This window comes from Empidonax traillii, unplaced genomic scaffold (assembly GCF_003031625.1).
Source record: "Empidonax traillii isolate 1590-97213 ecotype Southwest subspecies unplaced genomic scaffold, ASM303162v1 scaffold427:size767076, whole genome shotgun sequence".
NCBI lineage: Eukaryota > Metazoa > Chordata > Aves > Passeriformes > Tyrannidae > Empidonax > Empidonax traillii.
The window spans coordinates 609,872-629,605 of NW_020955620.1; the positions used below are offsets into that span (position 1 = coordinate 609,872).

The 19,734-nt window shown below is 41.5% G+C and overlaps 2 protein-coding genes across 2 annotated transcripts in view; both read left to right on the forward strand.

Moving 5' to 3' along the window:
* DNAJB14 (DnaJ heat shock protein family (Hsp40) member B14) overlaps positions 1–9,737 on the forward strand; it is a 29,272-nt gene extending 19,535 nt beyond the window's left edge. The window contains exons 4-8 of the mRNA XM_027894445.1: positions 2,076–2,261; positions 2,610–2,704; positions 3,334–3,443; positions 4,656–4,828; positions 7,104–9,737. Of these exons, the coding sequence (XP_027750246.1) occupies positions 2,076–2,261; positions 2,610–2,704; positions 3,334–3,443; positions 4,656–4,828; positions 7,104–7,228 (689 nt within the window). The 3' untranslated portion in view covers positions 7,229–9,737. The remainder of the gene's footprint in view (positions 1–2,075; positions 2,262–2,609; positions 2,705–3,333; positions 3,444–4,655; positions 4,829–7,103) is intronic.
* A 3,273-nt stretch (positions 9,738–13,010) lies between these two features.
* On the forward strand, positions 13,011–18,213 carry LAMTOR3 (late endosomal/lysosomal adaptor, MAPK and MTOR activator 3). The gene is made up of 7 exons (XM_027894447.1): positions 13,011–13,076; positions 13,356–13,412; positions 13,652–13,686; positions 14,399–14,457; positions 15,351–15,484; positions 16,564–16,627; positions 17,362–18,213. Exons 2-7 carry the CDS (start codon positions 13,404–13,406, stop codon positions 17,433–17,435), a joined length of 375 nt encoding a protein of 124 aa, XP_027750248.1. The 5' UTR covers positions 13,011–13,076; positions 13,356–13,403; the 3' UTR covers positions 17,436–18,213.
* The last annotated feature ends 1,521 nt before the right edge of the window (positions 18,214–19,734 follow it).

A 19,734-nucleotide genomic window follows, 5' to 3' on the forward strand; every position in this document is an offset into this window, starting at 1 on the left:
ATAAAATTGTCTCAGGCCCTAGGAAGAAAAGTTCTTCCTTCTTAATAGCATTTTAAATAATCTTTAAAATGTTAAAAATCAGTTTCTTAATATTTAATATTTTATTTAACATTAGCACTTTGTACGAGTCTGATTTCTTCATCTTAATTTCTCTTTCTGATTCTTAACTAGATAAATAAATGAAGAGAAAATTTTGTAGGGGAATCTTGTTGGCTAAAAGTTATTTAATGAAAACTAGCATTTTCTTGCATTGAAATGATTGTAATCTTTTTGTATGGCTGAGTAAATTTATGGTTTAGTTTTCCTTTAAGGGTGTCTGATGAATTTCTGACATCCATCTGAGAAAAGGAATTAATAATAATAGTTTTTATTTCATAATAATGCTTTATTTTAAGGAAAGATCACATTAGAAAACAGAATTGAGTTTCATGATAGGCAAGGTACTTATATCTTGAGCTACCTCGTACTGCTCTGCTGTTGTATCGAGCAGTCTCACTGAGGCTGAATTTTAGATTAAAATGTTTGTGCAAATATAGTGACTTTTACTCTCTTGGAACCTCTTTTACACACTTCATCAGAAATCTTCATTTGAAACTTCTGAGTAGTGCTTTTTATGTCCTTTTTTAAAAGAAAATCGTATTTGAATCAAATCCGTTGTTAATTAGGATCAGATAATGAAAGGCAAATAACAAATAGGCATACAGTATGGTGATAGTATGGTGTCTTCACTTTATGTGCAGTCACTTGATGGGTCTCCCCAGATTCTTAATTCAAGAGAAAGTCCAAATTTTTACCACCAGTTTTATCCTTGTACTGAGCAACAGAGCAATAATTGGCATCAGTGTATATCGCGATCTCAGTGCAAGTTACCAGGCTTCATTTCTGTGGGTTTTTTCCACTTAAAGGAATTACTAATGATTTTCTTCTAAGGGCATCTTAAAAGACACATAGCTAAAACTTATTAACTTTTTCTTAGATTGGATAATGTTTAAAATATTAATTATAAGCTGTAGTCTTATTTGCCCGTGTTGAGGTTATAATGTTGCACCTTTCATGAACTTTTGATGACTGATGGCTTTTCAACACTAAAAGGAACATAATCCCTGTGTCTTGGGTTAGTTGGCTGCAAAAGAAACCTTTTGTTGGAGAGGCCTGGAGGAGAGAGAAGAAAGGAAGGCAGAAAGAGTTTAATGAAGATATGACTGAGTGAAGATGGCTCATCCAGTGGCAACAGAAATTTTCCTTCAGTCTGCAGGAGCTGTGTGTCTGTGCACAGCAAGAAAAATGGTTTTAAAGTCAGCAGAATATGTGGGGTTTCTCTCTGATTTTTTTCAATGCTCACTTAACTCAGTTTTTTTCCTTTCTGCTGTCAGAATTGAAGTTTTTCATTTGTGATAACTTAGCATAAATGAGGACAAGCATCCAGGCCAGGCACTCGAAGCATTGAGGTCATACTGACAACCTTAGGAACACACATGTTCCTGTTGTTTACATATGTTCTCTTCTTCATGTTGTGTCATACAAAACTCTGTTATTAATCTAATCCCTAAAATATCTTCAGAAGCATTGAGAAAAATACACTCACACTCTTGTGAGAAATTCATTGAGACAATGAATTTGATACATTCAAAGAACTGACCCTTTATCAAATGAAACCAAAGAAAACCTTCAGAGTCTATAGGGTTTTTTTAAAGCTAGGCTGCCAGGGCAGACTGAACTTTGCAAGTACCCAGCTTCAGAGCTTTCATTGAAATGCCTGATGCTTTTTTTGTAATTGCAGTGAGAGAACATTTCCACAGGTGTAGGTGTTCCCTAGAAAAAGAAATAAAGCTCTCCTGCCTTCTGCCTCCTTCAACAGGATAAAAGGCCTTTGAATAGCGTTGGTGGGAAACTTTGTGGAAACTATTCTGAGAACAGTAGAGATGCTTCTGGACCATGTTCTGCAGTAGTTGTTTTGTAACATACAGTAAAGGACATCATTTGCTGCCTGGTTTTTTACTTTGAAATTGCAGTTCTCATGCTGGAATAACTTTTTTCATTCATTTATGGGAGTTGTCTTTTATTCCTTGCTTCAGAAATCGGAAATGCATATGCCGTGCTGAGTAATCCAGAAAAACGAAAGCAGTATGACTTTACAGGGAGCGAAGAGCAAACATGCAATCACCCTAGCAACGGTAGATTCAACTTCCATAGAGGTTGTGAGGCAGATATTACTCCGGAGGATCTGTTCAACATGTTCTTTGGAGGGGCCTTTCCAACAGGTATTTGTATACATCAGTAAAATTTTTGGTATGTATTGCCCAGAGGGGCATTAGAGTTTGTGACATTATAAAACAGTAGAATTATTCCAACCTTCCTCCAACCTCAGCTTCTCAGTCTGCATCACAGTTTATTTTTCCCCCAAGTGTTGCTAAATCCCAAAAATGTCAGTTCAGTTCTTTGGGGTTACTATCTTAGAGCTTAAAATATTTATTTTAAATAACTTTGACATTGTAAGATACTTAATGTTATTTTATGTGCCATTCTGCAGTAATGTTAAGTACTTCTGTCCTGACCTCTAAATAGTACTTTTTTTTCCATTATTTAAAAGCAGATATTTCTTTCCTCAGGTAGTGTACATTCATTTTCTAATGGGCGCGCTGGCTACAGTCATCCTAATCAGCACCGTCAGAGTGGACATGAGAGGGAGGAAGAGAGGGGTGATGTATGTTTAATCACTGTTGGTTAAACTATGGATTGTGAAATTTGCTGGTAGTCACTTTCAGTGATGTGATTGTACAGGGGCTCTGTACTGTAGAGGAGGATTTGTACTTGCCAGTTAGGTAAAACTTCAGCGGGTGGTAATCTTACTGATTGGCAAATAGACCTGCAAATTTGCAAAGGTTTTGTAAATCTGTTGTTGAATGTCACTGTCTTTCTGATGATTGGTATTATTAGCCTAAATATGCCGCTAATTCTGGCCAGTAACCCCCGTCTGCATTTAAAAGTGTATTTCGGCTGAGGTAAGAATTGAACTTAAGGCTCAGTGTTCACCTACATGAATAACCTATAGTCCTGTATAATTACATATCACTGTATAGATCAGACCAAATCATGGCATACAATGATTTGGTAGTTGCTTGTGGGCACATGCTAACCCACGAACTCTCACACTCTGTGAATACTGTGTACGCATTCGAAAGTTCAGATAACACCACAGTGTTTGCAGTTACAGATTTTGTAGCAGCCTTTGAGGATTAAAGCAGAAAGTCACACTTAGCATTAAATCTTGTCAAATTTACCCGCTTACCGGATGCTTATTTATGAAATGCCTGCATGTGTTTTGTTCCTTAGGGAGGTTTCTCTATGGTCATCCAGCTGATGCCTATTATTGTGTTGATCTTTGTCTCCTTGTTGAGCCAGTTGATGGTATCTAACCCTCCTTACGCCTTATACCCAAGATCGTAAGTAGTGCTTAAACTACATTAGCTTAAAACAGAGGGGAAGATGATGTAATCACCCTCTCCCACTTAGAAACATTTTAGTGAGCCTACCATTATTTTGTCCTTGATTTCCCACTGTAAGGAAAAGGAGGGAAGGTGTAGACAGAGCAGAACAAAACTTAAAACTTAGGTACTAAGAACATGCTGAGAACACAATGGAGAACAGAGGTCATCAACACCTGGAGTTTAGGAGGTCCAATACAAGACAGTGCGTCCGTGCAACATGGCATGTTGCAAAGGTGGTTGCATCTCTAACACATTTAATCAAATACTGAAACCTGCTGAGGCTCATTCTTTGTTTGCAGCAAGTGATGTACTTGAAAGCAACTTTCTCAGCCTTACTTAAGTGTTAAACTAAATGAGGGCTGAGAAAACTGTCTATTCTTTTACTTCATTTTAGGTAATGGCAAAGTAGTTTATCTTCATTTTCTTGTGAAGAATTCCACTAGTGAGACTTACCTGTTTTCTGCTGTGGGATATATAAGCCTTTTTTCCTTGCGAGAAATAAATAACTTGAATCAAGCTTGCAGCTAGCTAGTAGAGTTAGCCCACTCACCACAATGGTTTTAAAGGTCCTTAGCTCCTTGCAGAGCTCTCAGCCCCTCAACAGAAAGGTTTCTTTTCTCCTGTTTTTCAGAGTTCTTTATTTCTGGAGTGCAGTGTTTTTTCCCTTCTGCAGCTAAGCTGTTGTGACGCTTAGAAACGCTTCTCTGCCAAAATGCTTGCGTCCAATCTTTGGTTTTTAATCTGCAGAATGCCAGCAGGGGAATGGATTTATCGGGGCTGGCAGCAAACACTTTAGAATGGAGGTGCCTGTATATACTGGGTTGCTACGGAATAGTGACCTGATTTCCCTTCTGTTGAGTTTGAATGCCGTTTTCTATTACTAAAGCTTATGTTTGCCTAAAGAGGTATGAAACAAGTGTCTTAGTAAAGTGGGGTTTTTTTGAGTTAAGTGTTAAAGCAGCAGAAGTTCAGGTGAACACAGTAATTCTATTTCCTATCAAATTATGCAGTCATTCCTTTCATTATATGTCTTGAAATGACAAATTCACTAATATGTTGGTATTATTGCGTAATAGCAGTATCTTTTAAAAGTCTCTTTGGGGTGTAAAAAAAAAAAAATCAAATTAATATTTAGTCTCTCTCTCCCCCCTGCCTTCTTTCTTGCAGAAGTACAGGGCAGGTCATAAAAATGCAGACAGAAAACTTGGGTGTCATTTACTATGTCAACAAAGACTTCAGAAATGAATACAAAGGAGTGTCATTACAGAAAGTGGAAAAGAGTGTGGAAGAGGATTATGTATCCAACATTCGTAATAACTGTTGGAAGGAGAGACAACAAAGTAAGTTTGGTAATATGTGTAATTCCATGAAAGCATGCATTACTATAAAAATGTATTACCTTAGCCAAGAATGAAAATCCTTGTATTACTAAAATGTCTCAATGCAAAAGCAGGTGTAAGGGTCCTTGCTGTTTCTCACTTCAGAGGTGTCCCCAGTGTCACCTAATTTCTGAGTTTTACTCTGTGACCTAACAACCATCTGCAGATCACCAGCAATTTCAACCTGCTGCTTTATTATCTGACCATTTCTTAGAAAATCAAAGACTATGCTGAATTGATAATGACAAAGCTTTTGTCCTTAACTTATGGCGATTTCTAAGAATTCTAATGTCTTCCACATTATTTCATCATGGCACTATCTCATTTTCCTGTAAATATATAAACCGAAAGCTTACATAGGTGTTTCCAAAGGGGGAAAGAAATTAATCTACCTTGGACCACAGTACATACAAATACTGCTTTTCCAGGCATCCAAGGACAGGCAGCATATCCTGTAAAATATCATGAGCTCTAAATCAGTGCTTCATCTTTTGCCAGTGCTGAATAATTTTTCTCCCTGGACTTGGTACCAGGGCTATATCAGACCCTAAAAACAAGGGTGTTTTCAGTTTACCATCTGTTTCTCCAATCTCATATTATACAATGAGCTATTTTCTTTCAGAAGCCTAAAATTCAGTTTTAAGGCATAAAAGTGCTGAATAGCATCAGCCATCTCCAAATCAGCATCAATTTTAACCTGTTATTCTGCTATTTGTGACCATTTCGTGAACCTTTCATGCTCGGTGAGAACAGTGCTGCTAAAAAGACATCAGTGTTGGAACCAGATGGTTTTAACTTTTCAGGTGGTAAACTTCAGTAATGGCTTACTGGAAAAATAATTAATTCATGAGCTGTCAGTAAACTGACCAGAGGCAAATAGAATGCCCTTCTCTGTGTGAAATCATGTGAAATCACATGTTCTTGCATTTACTCTCTGCAGTCCAATGCTGCCAGCCTTTCAGCTGAGATGGCCCCTCAGTTTTTCCCAGCTGTAAAAAGTAGTTTACAAAAATGAGAGGTGGTTGTTAACAAAAAAAGTTAAATACAAGATATATTCCAGCACAATGAAAAGAGGATGTATTATTTATACATTTATTCATCAGAGTGTAGATCTGGGAGCATAGTTTGCTTTTATTGACCTAATCGTTACACTTAAATTTACTGGCATGTTACATTTGTGTCTTCTGTAATATATTTACTGTATAAATATCTTTGAAAAGGCTTCACTGATAGGCAGTTCAGCCTTAGGAGGAAAGAAGAAGAAAGATTACCTTTCTCATTTTTCAGCAGTTATTCTTGATGTGCTTACTTTTTTAAGCATGATCTGAGTCCTGGACAATGCAAGGAGGCTCATGCTTCTGTCTATACATATTTACTGGGAAAAATGTTATTGCTACAGAGACATCTGACCCCAGTAAAAAAACCAAAAATAGTCTGAAAGTGGTGTCTGTCATGTTTGCTACTTATAATTTATCAAGTTATGAAAACTACCCAAATTGATTTTGAGTAAGAGGCCCCTAATGGATTTTCTCTATTGATAGAAAACAGCTAATTTTGTGGGTTTATGGATTTAAAATACCTGTTGTATGTTGGATCTCCTTGACAGTAAAAAATCTATCCAGCATTGATTGACATTTAAGAATGCCTTGCTAATCCATTTTTAGTTGAAGTCATGAAAAAGATTTTACAGAATTAAAATGCTTGGCAATGTCAAGCTGCTGAACACCAGTATAATACAGAGAGCTCTTAATTATCAATACCTCTGAATCGCTGAAGCAGTATCAGTTGAAGTAAAGGGCTTAACATTCAGAATGGATTTTTTAGGGTACAGACGAGATGTTACAGCTGTCAATACTACACAAGATCACTGAGTGTGGCCTATATTTTTATTGTTTAATGAGGTCTGAGAGAAGTTGTAGGGGACTTTTTGTTCCTTTGTTCTTGCTGGAGTTTTTTGCTTTGGGTTTTTCATTTAGTCAGATACTGCTGTATGAACTGTGAGGGAGCTGAAAGGCTATTATGGCTTTATCTGCTCAAAGAGATGCAATGCTTATCAAGATCCAGCAAAGTGTAGCACTGCTGTTCAGGTGATGTCTGAGAGAAGTTAGAATAGACAGAAAGAAAAAAGGGCAGGGATTAAACCCGAGGTGCTTTGTACAACTCTAAGAAGGAATATGTCATGTGCCAAGTGCCCAGTTTTTGACCAAAAAAATATTTTCTCTTTTTTCCCTTGAAGAAACAGACTTACTTTATGCAGCAAAAGTATATCGAGATGACCGTCTCCGAAAGAAGGCAGAGTCCATGTCCATGGAGAACTGCAAAGAACTAGAACGGCTGACCAGCCTCTATCGAGGAGGATGAGCTACAGTTGTACAATACATCTTTATGTATGCTGTTATCTCTCTTGTAAATTAAGAAGAGATTTAGTTTCACCATGAATGCTGCTGGAAAAGAAGGGTGGATGTAAAACTCTACTGTGTAGCTGTTTCCAGAAACCTTATGCTGAAATATTATTTAATGGCTTCTTTACCTACTGTGAAATATAGGTAACTTTAATTGTCTAGATTTTACTTCAAAGCTTCTGTGAATTCTTTCAGCAGAGAGAATAGCTCAGAAAGGATACTGTACTTGTAGAGACTTAGTCATAGTGGTTCTCCTCTAACATATTTGCCATGTAAATATCTGTGGAAAGAACACTTTGTGTATATACGAGTTAAATGACTTTCTATTTAAAAATCTCAGAAATTTAGTTCCATACTACATTTTGTCTCACTGATGGAATAAATAGTATGATTACATCACTCCTATTCAGATGTCAAGTGTGTGGAGTTGAAACAATAATTTTTAATATTTTATCTCTAACTCTATGTAAAATCTTCTAGGTTTGCCAGCTTAGAGGAACTTGGTATTTTTAAATATAATGGCATATATTCCTAAATATCTGTTGGGGTATATTGATCTGGTGTAGAGTAGCAGTTTAGCTGTTGTAGTTTTTTAGCATTTCTAAGCAATGCTGAGAAAACTTCAGAACGACACTAAATCTCTTTTCAAAGTAAATATTTGCAAATGCTGTACAGACCATTGTAAACATTGCTTTTAGTACTTGCAACGGTTTACAGCTGCTCTACCATTTGCTATTCCAGTAGTAGTAAATCCATACGTATGGTTAATATGCATCCGTAGCTTCCCTAATTTTCATTGGAAAGGCAGAGAAAAACATGCAATAGTAAAATCTTAAAAAATATATTAGAAAAAGGCAACCTGTTGTTTTTTTTTCCTGGCAGGCTTCCATTTTCTTACTGCATTTTTATTTCAAGCTAGGTCCCAACACTTATTTCTCAATGGGCACTGCAAGTGGAACAGGAAAATTTTGCTAAGGACAAGGTACGTGCCTTTCAACCCTTTTGCCAACTCTTTAAATGCTTTGCTGCTTTGCAGTGTTTTCCTATGGCCACAGCTCTGTCACTGGTCCCAAGGCAGAAGAGACAGGGAATGCATTTTCTGGGACCAGAATGTTGCTGGACTGGCTTCCTAAAAATGAGCAAACCTACCTTTGGCTCCTACACACAAGATCATGTAACTCAGTGGCCTGTAAGTGGAAACTATATGTTGCCACACCTGCTGATGCAAAGAGGTGTTCTGAAGCGGCTGAGTACAATGTACTTAAAGTTTATCAAAGTGTGTTGAAAACGTTTTTAGGTTCAGTAGCTGATGTTTTTTACATTTTAACAGTGTTATGCAGGGGAATGTGTCTTGTATTTGAGAATGCCAGATTGCTCGTAGTATGAGCACTATTTTTTGTTTGAGAAAACTGGTATCTTTGAACAATGCTATCAGTTTATGTGGAGCCAAATTTTCCTCCAAAACTGGAAGTTTAAATACTTTGACTGACTTCATTGCAGTTCCTTCTGGTCTAGAGCAGGATATGACTTTGCAGATACGCTAAATGTGCTTGCTCTAAGTGACCCAGAAATCCTTTTGCATATATCCCTTTTCTAAACTGTCACAGCGGAAATGACTTCCATTGAATTGGTATAATATGAAACTGGCTGCAGGCTTTTAAATAAGCAGCTAAACCAGCATTCAAGGTGGACATCATAGCCTGAGGCACAAAGCAGAACTAAAAGTGGCTGAAACAACAGGAAAAAAAAAACAGTTGCTGTACTGGATGTCCTCTCTAAGACTGTAGTAAAAGGGTGCAGAAGTAATGCAAAGGCATCCAAATGTTTGAAATATGCAATAGAAATTTATGAAGAAAATGCAATTCCCCAGATTTTGTAACTGTCCAGAATGTATTGTAATTATACTAGTGAAAACAAACTCTCAAAGTACATACTGGTACTCCTGTGTCTTCTTAATAGAAGAAAATTGTTCAAAAGGCTTTAACAAGTACGTGGGCCTTCGCATTCACAAATGAGTCTGAGCTTGCAGGTGATATTTTAGTTAATAGGAAAATGGATATATAACACTTGTCAAATATCAGAACAGTGAAATCAGAGTGAAGAGATGGTCTAGCAAAGCTGCCTGCAGTAATACTATGGGCTGTGTCTGCCCTGCAGCCTCTTCTGCTGCAGGTGAGAAGTAGGTAAATGGACGGACAGTGAGCTGTGTGAGGTCGGTTAGATTGCTATCGGTACCTCAGCAAACTGGAATAATGCAGTGGCTGTGTCCTGTGGCAACACAGACATCCCAGTAGTTTAAAAGTGCTACGTTTCATTTGACTGTCTATTGCAGTTGGCATTTTCAAAGAAGGAAACGATAAGTTTATACTGGGGGAAAAATGCCACTCAGTATTGAACAGATCAAATAGTTGCACGCTTTGAAATATGCAGTAATGTGCAAAAGGATGCTATGATAATATAAAGATTAAGCTGCTCTAAATATGACCTGCAAACATTCTTTTAATATTCCAAGTGGTGTTTCTCTCTTGATTGTTACTTCTTACCTCAAGTCTGAAGGTTTTTTGATTCGGAAATGTCATTATCTTCCCTGGTTTTGTTGAAGGAATCTGCTGGAAAGTTCAGAATTAATTTTCTCATGGTTGAAATTAAAGAGGGTGGAGTACTTGAATCTTTTCAGATGACCTTTCTTCAGAAAAAAACAAAACTGTATTTGAACAGCCTGGCTAAAAATCCCTCAACTTTTTTAGTTACCCACTCTTTACTCTTTATTTAGTCATTACCTTTTATTTAATCTAGAATTAAAGATAGCATGAGCATGGGTTCTTGACTTTTTCCTTTAAAAGGGCAAGCAGGAAAGTCCTGCAAAAAGTGAAAAATCTTGGCATGACTCTTTGACATAGCTCAGTGAGAAAGGGAGATGATTTGCATCTGCTGAAATATAACATCAGTACATGTTCTATTTATGGAGCATCATGAGTCACAAGCGAGTTCAGTGTTCACATCGGATCAACATTTCCCTACAAGTTCCTGTTTAGGTATAACAAGTCTAAATTGGAATTTTTTACTTTTTTAAAAACAGACTTGATTCTTTAATAAGTTTCCAAGAAAAGGCAGAGCATTACAACACTAAAATGCAACAGATGCATTTAAATACTTAGCAGAGACAACTTTAAATTGTAAAAATTTTCAATATAATTTTGTAATGAATGCTGTAAAAAGATTAAAATGAGAGGGCAGGAACATTTTTTTTTTAAGGTTGTGTGTTCCATAAATTTCATTCATTCCTTAAGAAGTTGTTATTCCCTCTTGTAGCTCTGTCAAAGAAAGCAGAAGGAAAGTGTAATAGTATAAGGAGACATTTTGTTTTTAAAGAAAGCAGTAATATACAAATTTGTGAAGCTATAACGTACATGTAATGTAATGGAATAAATATAGGCAAGAAGTAGGCCATTTGTTGTGGTTTGGCCTCAGCCATCAAATAAGCACCATGCAGACACTGGCTCACACCCTCTCAGAGTGGGACAGGAAGGAGAATCGGAAATAAGGTAAAACCTGTGGGTTGAGATGAGATTGGTTTAATACTTGAAATAAAATATCAGTAATAGACAGTAATGCATACTTCTCCAGGATAATTGTAAGACTTCTCAGTCTGGCAGGAATTAGGTTTGAGTATTGGATTTCTCCCCATTTTTAGAAATAATATTAAAATGCAGTGTTTAGTTACAATGTTATCCTTCATGCACAATATACATTTTCCTTCAGTACTGGTTTGTTCCATGTATAGAAAAGCTGTCACTGGGACAGGAGACTAAATTCCCATGAATAGCAGTAGAGGAGCCATCTCACAGAGGCTTTTGCATAGCTTTTATTCATAAGGTGACAGAGAAGCAAGTAAAATTCATCACTGAGCATGATGCCTACAAATCATAGAAAGCCAGTTGCATTTTTAAACATTTTTAGTGTGTAGGAGGGAATATTTTAATAAATGAGGGGACCAAGGTTGTCCCAGGTAGCATTTTCAAAATACTATCAGAAGCTCACACAAGATAATTTTATGGGGTTCTCTTTTAAGTATCTCTCTAGTATGACCAAGTCCTTATCAAATTGCTGTGTCTGCATGGCTTGGATTAAGAAGGAGGTATGGATTCTCAGTATTCAAATAAATTTGTCTTTTTGAATGAGCTTTTCCTCTCTTACTTACAAAAAAAGTGGCTTTGTCTCTGTTTTGGGCTTTTTAAAAACTTCACTGGACCTATACATTCAGAAACATCAGTGATTCCATGTGAGCACCTTTTTTTACCGTTTTAGTCTATGCTGCAGTACTGGCATATAAACAAAATCTTCAGGTAACCGCTCTAGTCACTAGTGGTGTCCCCCAGGGCTCAGTATTGGGCCCAGTCCTGTTCAATATCGTTATTGATGATCTGGATGAGGGGACTGAGTGAATCCTCAGTAGATTCACAGATGACACCTAACTGGCTGGGTGTCAGTCTGCTGGAGGATAGGAGGGCTCTGCAGAGGGTCAGGCTGGACTGCTGGGCCAGGGACAAAGGGATGAGGTTCAACGAGGCCAAGTTATGGATCCTGGTCTTGGGTAACAACAAGCCCATGGAGTGCTGCAGGCTGGGGGCAGAGTGGCTGGAAAGCTGCCCAGCAGAAAAGGACCTGGAAGTGCTGGTCAACAGCAGCTGAACATGAGCCAGCAGTGTGCCCAGGTGGCCAAGAAGGCCAATGGTATCCTGGCTCATATAGGAAATAGTGTGGCCAGCAGGACCAGGGATGTGATTGTCCCTCTGTACTCAGCGCTGGTGAGGCCACACCTCAAGTACTGCATCCAGTTCTGAGCCCCTCACTTCAGAAAGGACATTGAGGTGCTGGAGCGAGTCCAGAGAAGGGCAATGAAGGTGGTGAAGGGTCTGGAGCACAAGTCCTATGAGGAGCAGCTGAGGGAGCTGGGGTTGTTTAGCCTGTAGAAAAGGAGGCTCGGAGGTGACCTTATCACTCTCTACAACTACCTGAAAGGAGGTTGTAGCCATGTGAGGTCAGCCTCTTCTCCCAGATAACTAGTGACAGGACAAGAGGACATAGGCTCAAGCTGCATCAGGAAAGGTTTAGTTTGGGCATTAGAAGGATTTTCCTCACAGAAAGGATGATTAAACATTGGAACGAGCTGCCCAAGGAGTAGTGGAGTCGCTATCCCTGGAGGGGTTTTAAGGAAAGACTGGATCTGGCAATCAGTGGTCTAGTTGACAGGGTGGTGTTGGGTCATAGGTTGGACTTGATGATCTCAGAGGTCTTTTCCAACCTAATTGATTCGGTGACTCTGTGCTTGGTCTGTAGCAGCTCTTTTTTTTTAGAGAAAAAGCACTCTTACAGGCTGAGCAGGGTTGGGGTTTCTTTTGGGCCCAGCATGCAGGGTCCTGGATTCTGATACAGGACTTTAAAAACAGATGTGCAGTTACTGTTGTTACACTGTGGGCATCAGCCCTCAGGTTTTGAAGATTAGATAGAAAATTAGGCTTGGTAAACTAGATCCGAAAGCAGGGGAAATGAGGAGTAAAACCGGGAGTGACTCTCCTCGGCAGAAATGGACGTTTCTTTTTTTTGTTGTGTTCCTTTAACTGCAGTCCTACGCTTTGGGTTTGGTTTGTTTTGCTGCCGGGGCGGGGCGGGGCGGGGCGGGGCGGAGGCGGCGGGGAAGCGGTTCCGGGGTCGGGAGGGCGGCACCGCCCATCATGTGACAGCGGCTCCGAGGGGAAGCTGCGGCGGCGGCGGAGTCGTGCGGGGCGCGCTGGGGGCGCCGACAGGTACGGCGGGCAGGGCAGGGCAGGGCAGGTAGGGCGGGCAGCGCCGGTCCCCGCCCTCCCCCTCCCCCCATAACATACACACCCCTCCCGGGTGCGCGGTGGTCTCGGCCCAACCGCGCTTCCCTCCCGGCCTGGGTGGGAGCAGCCTCTACCACAGCAGCGGGGCGGGGGGTGGCGGCCGGCCGGGCTTCGGGGAGGGAGCTCGCCCTCCCTCCCTCCCTCTCTTCCCCCTCCCGCCGCGCCTCTGCTGACCGAGCGCCTTCTCGTCTCGTCTCTCAGGCCCGCGGAGGTGGCGGCGGCGGCAGCAGCGCCGGGCGGGCCCCAGCCATGGCCGACGTGAGTGTGGCTCCTCGGGCGGGTGGGACGCGGGCGGCGGCTTTTGGGCGGGGGCCGGGAGTCGGGGGGATCGGGCCTGGTGTGTCCGGGGTGGGGGCGGGCCGGGGCCGGGCGGGGAGGCAGCTCGGGGGCGAGGGGTGTCGGGACGGGGGTTGTCGGGGCCAGGCGGGGAGGCAGCTCGGGCGCTCCCCCGCCCCCTCCGAGCGGGTGAGTAACACGGTGCCCGTCTCTGCCCGCAGGACCTGAAGCGCTTCCTGTACAAGAAGCTGCCGAGGTAACTCGGGGTCTCTGCGGGGCGAGGGGCCAAGGCCGTCTAATCCCAACCCCCCTTGCCATGGGCAGGGACACCTTCCACCAGACCAGGCTGCTTCCCATCCAGCTTGGCCTTGAACGCTGCCGGGGACGGGGCATCCACAACCTCCCTGGGCAAGCTGTCCCAGTGCCTCACCACCTTCCCAGTAAAAAATTTCTTAGTAATACCTAACCTCAGTTCCCCCTCTTCTGGTTTGTACCCATTACTCCTTATTCTGTCACTACAGTTCCTGATGAAAAGGCCATCTCTGGCTTCCATGTAGGCCTCCCTTAGATACTGTAAGGCTGCTGTGAGGTTTCCACATGACCTTATCTTTTCCAGGCTGAACCACCCCAACTTCCTCCAGTCCTCTTATCAACTTTGTGGCCTTCCTCTGGACTTGCTCCCAGCAGTTACATGTCCTTCAAATTATTGAGAGCACCAGAACTGTACTGCCTGTACTACACAGCACAAATATTAAATTACTGAAGGCATCAATTTTCAACAGGTTTTCCCCTCCCTTGCACATTTGTTCAGAAAAAAAAAATCTTTGCTGCTAATTACTGCGTTTTTTAAATGGTGTCTCTTCTTCATTCTTCCTTCTTTTTTTTTTTTTTTTTTTTTTTTTTTTTTTTTTTTTTTTTTTTTTTTTTTTTTTTTTTTTTTTTTTTTTTTTTTTTTTTTTTTTTTTCAGTGTTGAAGGTCTTCATGCTATTGTGGTCTCAGACAGAGATGGTGTGCCTGTTATCAAAGGTAACCTCAGCTTCTCACTGTACCCTACAGCTAAAATCCTGATTGAACAGCAGGGGGTGAGAAGTACAGCAAAATCTTCTCTGGTTATGCCAAATACCTTAATATCCCAAATGGAGGAATTAAATTAGACTTTTATTTCAATTTCAGTAATTGAATATGTACCTCTTTAAATGCATCCTTTTGTTTGTGTCCTCAGTTAATTGTAGTCCGTGGAAGTTTTCCTTGGTGAAAGGGGTTGGAATTCTGTAAGGTCCTTATATCTCCAAGTCACTCGCAGGCTGATGGATGCTGAGTACTAGAGATAGCTTAGCAGTATTCTGTGTTCGGGCTGTTCTGTGTTTGGAAGCAATTGCATCCAGCTGTCGCACACGTTTTTGGTACTGTGGTTTTTATCTTCCACATTTCTCGTTCAAGATGCTTTTTTTATGTTATGAGTACGCTAGTTTAAAGATACAAAGGTTCAAGTACTGCAGATTTTATTTTTTTTTTTAATCCTCAGAAGTACTTAAACAGCTGGCAGAACTCACACATCTTCACATGTTCACAGTCAAGTGACTGTGTGCCGGTAATCAGTTCAAAGGCTGGAATGGGTGCAAACAGTGATGGACGCGGAACCCAAAGGGCATCATCACAAGCTCTGTGTCCTAAAGGAAAAGGCTATTCCTTAGGTACACTAGGAAGGACGCTTGGTGTAATGAGCTTCCATCACATACAGAGCATTAAAGGATGTATTGCTCATGAAGACTGTCTTGTGCTCACTGTGGAAGCACCTGAGCTGTGCTGCGTGTCCCCCAACAGCAGATCTGCTTTTGGCAGAGCACTAGGCTGGATAAGGGCTTGGGATGCAGTCTGAGATGCCATCTAAAGACGAGAATTTTCTTGTTTTGTTCTAGTTGCCAATGATAATGCTCCAGAACATGCACTGCGACCTGGCTTTCTGTCCACCTTTGCCCTCGCCACAGATCAGGGCAGTAAATTAGGACTTTCTAAAAACAAAAGTATCATCTGCTACTACAATACATACCAGGTGAGTAACCTGAGAGTGCTTTGTCCTCAGTGACCTGAGCTGTTTCTACATTACACTGAGCAAGAGAGAGAGAGGTGGTTTAAACACTTGTATCCATTTGGCTACTGTTGAAGTAATTGTGGTTTATCTCTTACTCTGCTTAAATGACTAAGACAAACTTTCACACTGTTTATTAAACTTCTCTTGTATTTCTCAAAACTGAGATTTACTCACTGAAAATGTGAAAGTTTTCTGTACAGGTAGTAATCATGAATTTGCAGCAGGTGCTGCTCATATGGCCTTCAGAATTTGTTATGAAGGGTTTATGTTCTCTTTTATAAACAATATTTGTTTATAATTAGTGACACCTAAAGTTAATTAAGCACATGCCTACTTCAAGGCTAATCTTGCTACCGGTGTAACTTTGAGGTGAGAAAGTTTTGGAATACCACTCACATTGTTCACAAACTGATTATTTGTGTAATCCATCACCTGCTTTGTTTTTGCTCCTTCTCAAATTCTAGTGGTCCTGAGAGCTTTTTGTTATGACTGCAGTTAAACTGACCAGCAGTTTAGCCTACAGCGTATCAAGCTTTGTTTGGATAATAAATGGGTTAATGAGTTACTTTATACACATGGAGTACACTGCTTTGATTCTCTTGATTCTGTAGCTTATTGTTGTATCCAAGGTTCCAGTTCCCTATTGGAAGAAGAGATACTTCTGTATAGGGAACAGTATTTTAAAATGGTAAACCTGCCTGCCCTCTTGTTTCCTCTGGAGAGTCTGGTCTCCATGGTGTACTCTGCAGCATTTGTAGCTGAATTAGGTTTCTGGTGGACAACACACTGTAGAACAGGGAGGGGGAGGAAAGTACCAGGCTTTCCCCATGCAGCTCCCTGTACTGTGTGGTGTAAGTTCTGTTGGTGTTTTTAACCATGAATCTCAAAAAACAGATAAACTGAAAAGTCATCCCTGTGGCTCTTGCTCCTGCTTGATCTTTAAACTGAGAAGGACGCTTTTTTCCGGAAGAATTTTTTTCAGAGCTCTGACCTCCAGCATGTGTTAGCTCCTGTCTGAGCACTGTTCTCTCTCCTTGCAGGTGGTGCAGTTCAATCGCTTGCCTTTGGTAGTGAGTTTCATTGCTAGCAGCAATGCCAATACCGGTATGTCTTCACATGTATTTTAAATACCTGAGCCTTAAAAGACTGCAGTATTTTAAGTAATTGAAAATAAATTACCTGAATTCACTGCAAACTATAGTTTAACTGTGCTCCTTGCTATGAATTTTGTCAGCATATTGTGAAGGTGAAAATGGAGAGGTGTGAGTGAAAATTCAGAGATTTTTAGGTGACTTGCTGAAGTTTTTCTTCCAGAAGCATGTTTCTCCTGTGACTAACCTTACCCTTGCTTCCTGAGAGTGTTTGCTACCTTGGCAATTACTGTGCTGTACAAACCAATTGTTTGGTCTCCTTCTGTTCAGTTCCAGGTTAACATTTGCAGTAGTGTGCAGCTGTGTCTTCTCATTTCTGTGGGGTGGGGAATTCCTTCAGCCAGGCACCTGGCCTTGCTCACAAAGGCATTGGCTGATGAATATGAGCAGAAGGCACTGGATTTTGGCACAGCTGTTTGGGCCGCAGTAGCTGTGGGAAGCAGCAAGGCGACAGTGGGGGAGAGCTGCTCTGTGTGGGATGTGCCTCTGCTAGTGGTGGGGACTGCAGGCCCCCTGCCTGGGAGTGCTGCACGCTGTTCCCATGGAGAGTGAGCAGCTCAAGTAAAACATTTCATGTTTTGAAAAACACTGCCTTTGACATAGGAGGGGCAGGGAGCTGCAGGCTTTAGAGAGAGGCTTCTCAGTGATGTTGTCTGATGGAATGTTCTGTCTCTTCTCTCTTTCCAGGGCTGATTGTAAGTTTAGAGAAGGAGCTCACTCCCCTGTTTGAAGAACTGAGGCAGGTCGTTGAAGTTTCTTAACGTGATGGTATAGCCAGAGTGCAGCATTCCTCTGCAGCACAGTGGACAGAAGGATTCAATAATCGTCAGTCAAATAACACGTCTCAGAAGAAATATCACAGCTCCTTAGTATACTAAGTAAGAGTAAATTGTACATAGTACTGAATCTGAAATGATCTACTAGTGTGTTGTAGGTGGATGTTACTTTAGGCCGTGCTTCTTGTATTGTGCAGTACTGGAGAGACCACCAAAATAGCTCCCATGGAGTTTAGCTGAGCTGGATCGGCGCGACGCTGTTGGCTCAGACAAGCAACCCACAGATCCTTTGCTTTACAGGGAACCAGGCACACGTCAGGGTGTATTCTCAGGCCGGCCACCACGACTTGCTGGAGAGCAGATCAGTTGTGTAGTGTGATCAAGGACATGGCTGAGAGCATATTGGGAGAGCAGGTTTATCAGCAGTGATGTGTCGGTACAATCAGTAAACATCCCTTCCTTCTTACGTGGGTGATACTTTGGCAAGGGAGTGCTACTAATCTGGATGCTAGCTGCATCCTGCTTCCACTAAGAAGAAAGCTGTTTCTATGGAAGCTGTTGCTTTAGGGGATTTCCTGATGCCCAGCTCAAAGCACCCAAACCATGTCTCACTTCTTCATAGGTTTTTTTGTGTAATATAGTTGTGAAGATCTCATGTCTCAGTCTTTGTGTGGCTTCATCACCGGTGACACTCTCAGCTCATTTACCCTTAGGTTTTCTTAAGTAAATAAATCTAAATAAAATACAGTATTTTTAAATGACAGAGCCTGGTCCGCTCTTCTGTTGCACCATAAAACCCCACAGCACATCTGCTTTTCTGGGGTGAGAACAGGTCTCTTAACTGTAAATGTACAAAATCCAGAAGTTTACAGGTTGAAAAATAACCAGTGTGTGGGAAAAATAACCAGTGTGTCTCTCGCCTGGGCAGTAAGGATAGAGAGTCCTGTACTGGGGCAGAGATCCTGTTGCTGGGGGTCAGTCCTGTGCTCTTTGCCACCCCCTTGCTCCCTCCCACATTCCCCTTGTCAACTGCCAAGCACTGCAGCTCTGAGCGAGAGCTCTGGACAGTCTCTGCCTCAGGTTGGGAAAGGGGGCGCCACAGCCCCTTGGTTAGACCTCATGGACCTGCAGCATCAGGCATGGTAGGGGGAAATGGTGGAGCTGGAAATGAGCACCGGGAATTCTTAGTTCAGAAGCTCTCGCAGAGACTACAGATCGTCAGTCAATCCTTTTCCATTTAAACTGAGCTGGAATGGGACTTATGTTGCTGGTCATCACAGAAGCAGCTGGAAACTGAGCCCCGAGGTGTCTGTGTGTATTTCTGGCAAAGTGTGTTTGTGTTCCATTGAAGGCCTACTCCTGCTGTTCGTCTGTCTGTGCTGGCTTCCAAGGCCAGCCAAGCACTGTTTCTTTTACTGGCTTCAGTTTGTGACACCATGTGCTGAACGTGCTTCTAACGTTTTGTAAAGCAGCTGTCCATGTGAAAAAGGGAAGGCTGCTTCTGTGGTTACACGTCAAACTCCATTGCCAAGCTGTTTTCCCAGAACAGTGACGCTGCTGGAGAAAATCATCTCTCTCTTCCCCTTCCGCTGCCTCTCTCTCACACAAACTCTGTGAAGGTTTTCAAGCTGAATGGGAAATGCCAGTTTGTTAAACCACTTCTTTAAGGGAAAAAGGAGCACAAAGCTTTAACGGTACAGTATAGGAATACAAATACCTGTGGTAGTTTTATAATGACATTTTATTCAGAAAACACTCTGTATAAAAATATTTACAAGTATTTTGAATTTCTAAGTTGCAATAAAATGCTATTCCCTATGTTCAAATACGTATTTTCTTTCTTCCGGAATGCTTTAATCTTCCTCTTCTGCAGTCTTCTCACAGTAAAGGGAGTTACATAACACTGACCAGCTGCGTGAGCAGTGCTCAACACAGGCTGCAGTGTTTGCAAAGTGGGAGGTTTGTGTGTGCTGTTCCAGCATAAATTTGACTGTTATGCTGGGAGACAGGGCCTCCCTGCTTTTCCCTACCCCTCCAGGAGCCTCAGGATTGCTCAGGGAATCTTGCAGCTGGGTCAGCCAATGAGGTCAGGCCAAATGGTCCTGGGGCTCTCCAGTGTGTCAGGCTTTGCTTCCAAAATGTAACATCTATTTTGAGTACAGCACCAAAGTCCTGGGCTTCCACTTTTTGCCCCTGTTGTGAGCCACAACACTGTTAATGTGTCCAAGTCTTGCACAATACAGATGTAAATCAGGTTACGCAGAAGATGTATTCTGTTAAATTT

What these genes read in the sequence shown, in the direction of transcription:
- LAMTOR3 (XM_027894447.1), top strand. An exon ending in GCTACTACAATACATACCAG is followed by an intron (nt 15,485 to 16,563) that starts GTGAGTAACCTG and finishes CTCTCCTTGCAG; the next exon opens with GTGGTGCAGTTCAATCGCTT. An exon ending in TAGCAGCAATGCCAATACCG is followed by an intron (nt 16,628 to 17,361) that starts GTATGTCTTCAC and finishes CTCTCTTTCCAG; the next exon opens with GGCTGATTGTAAGTTTAGAG.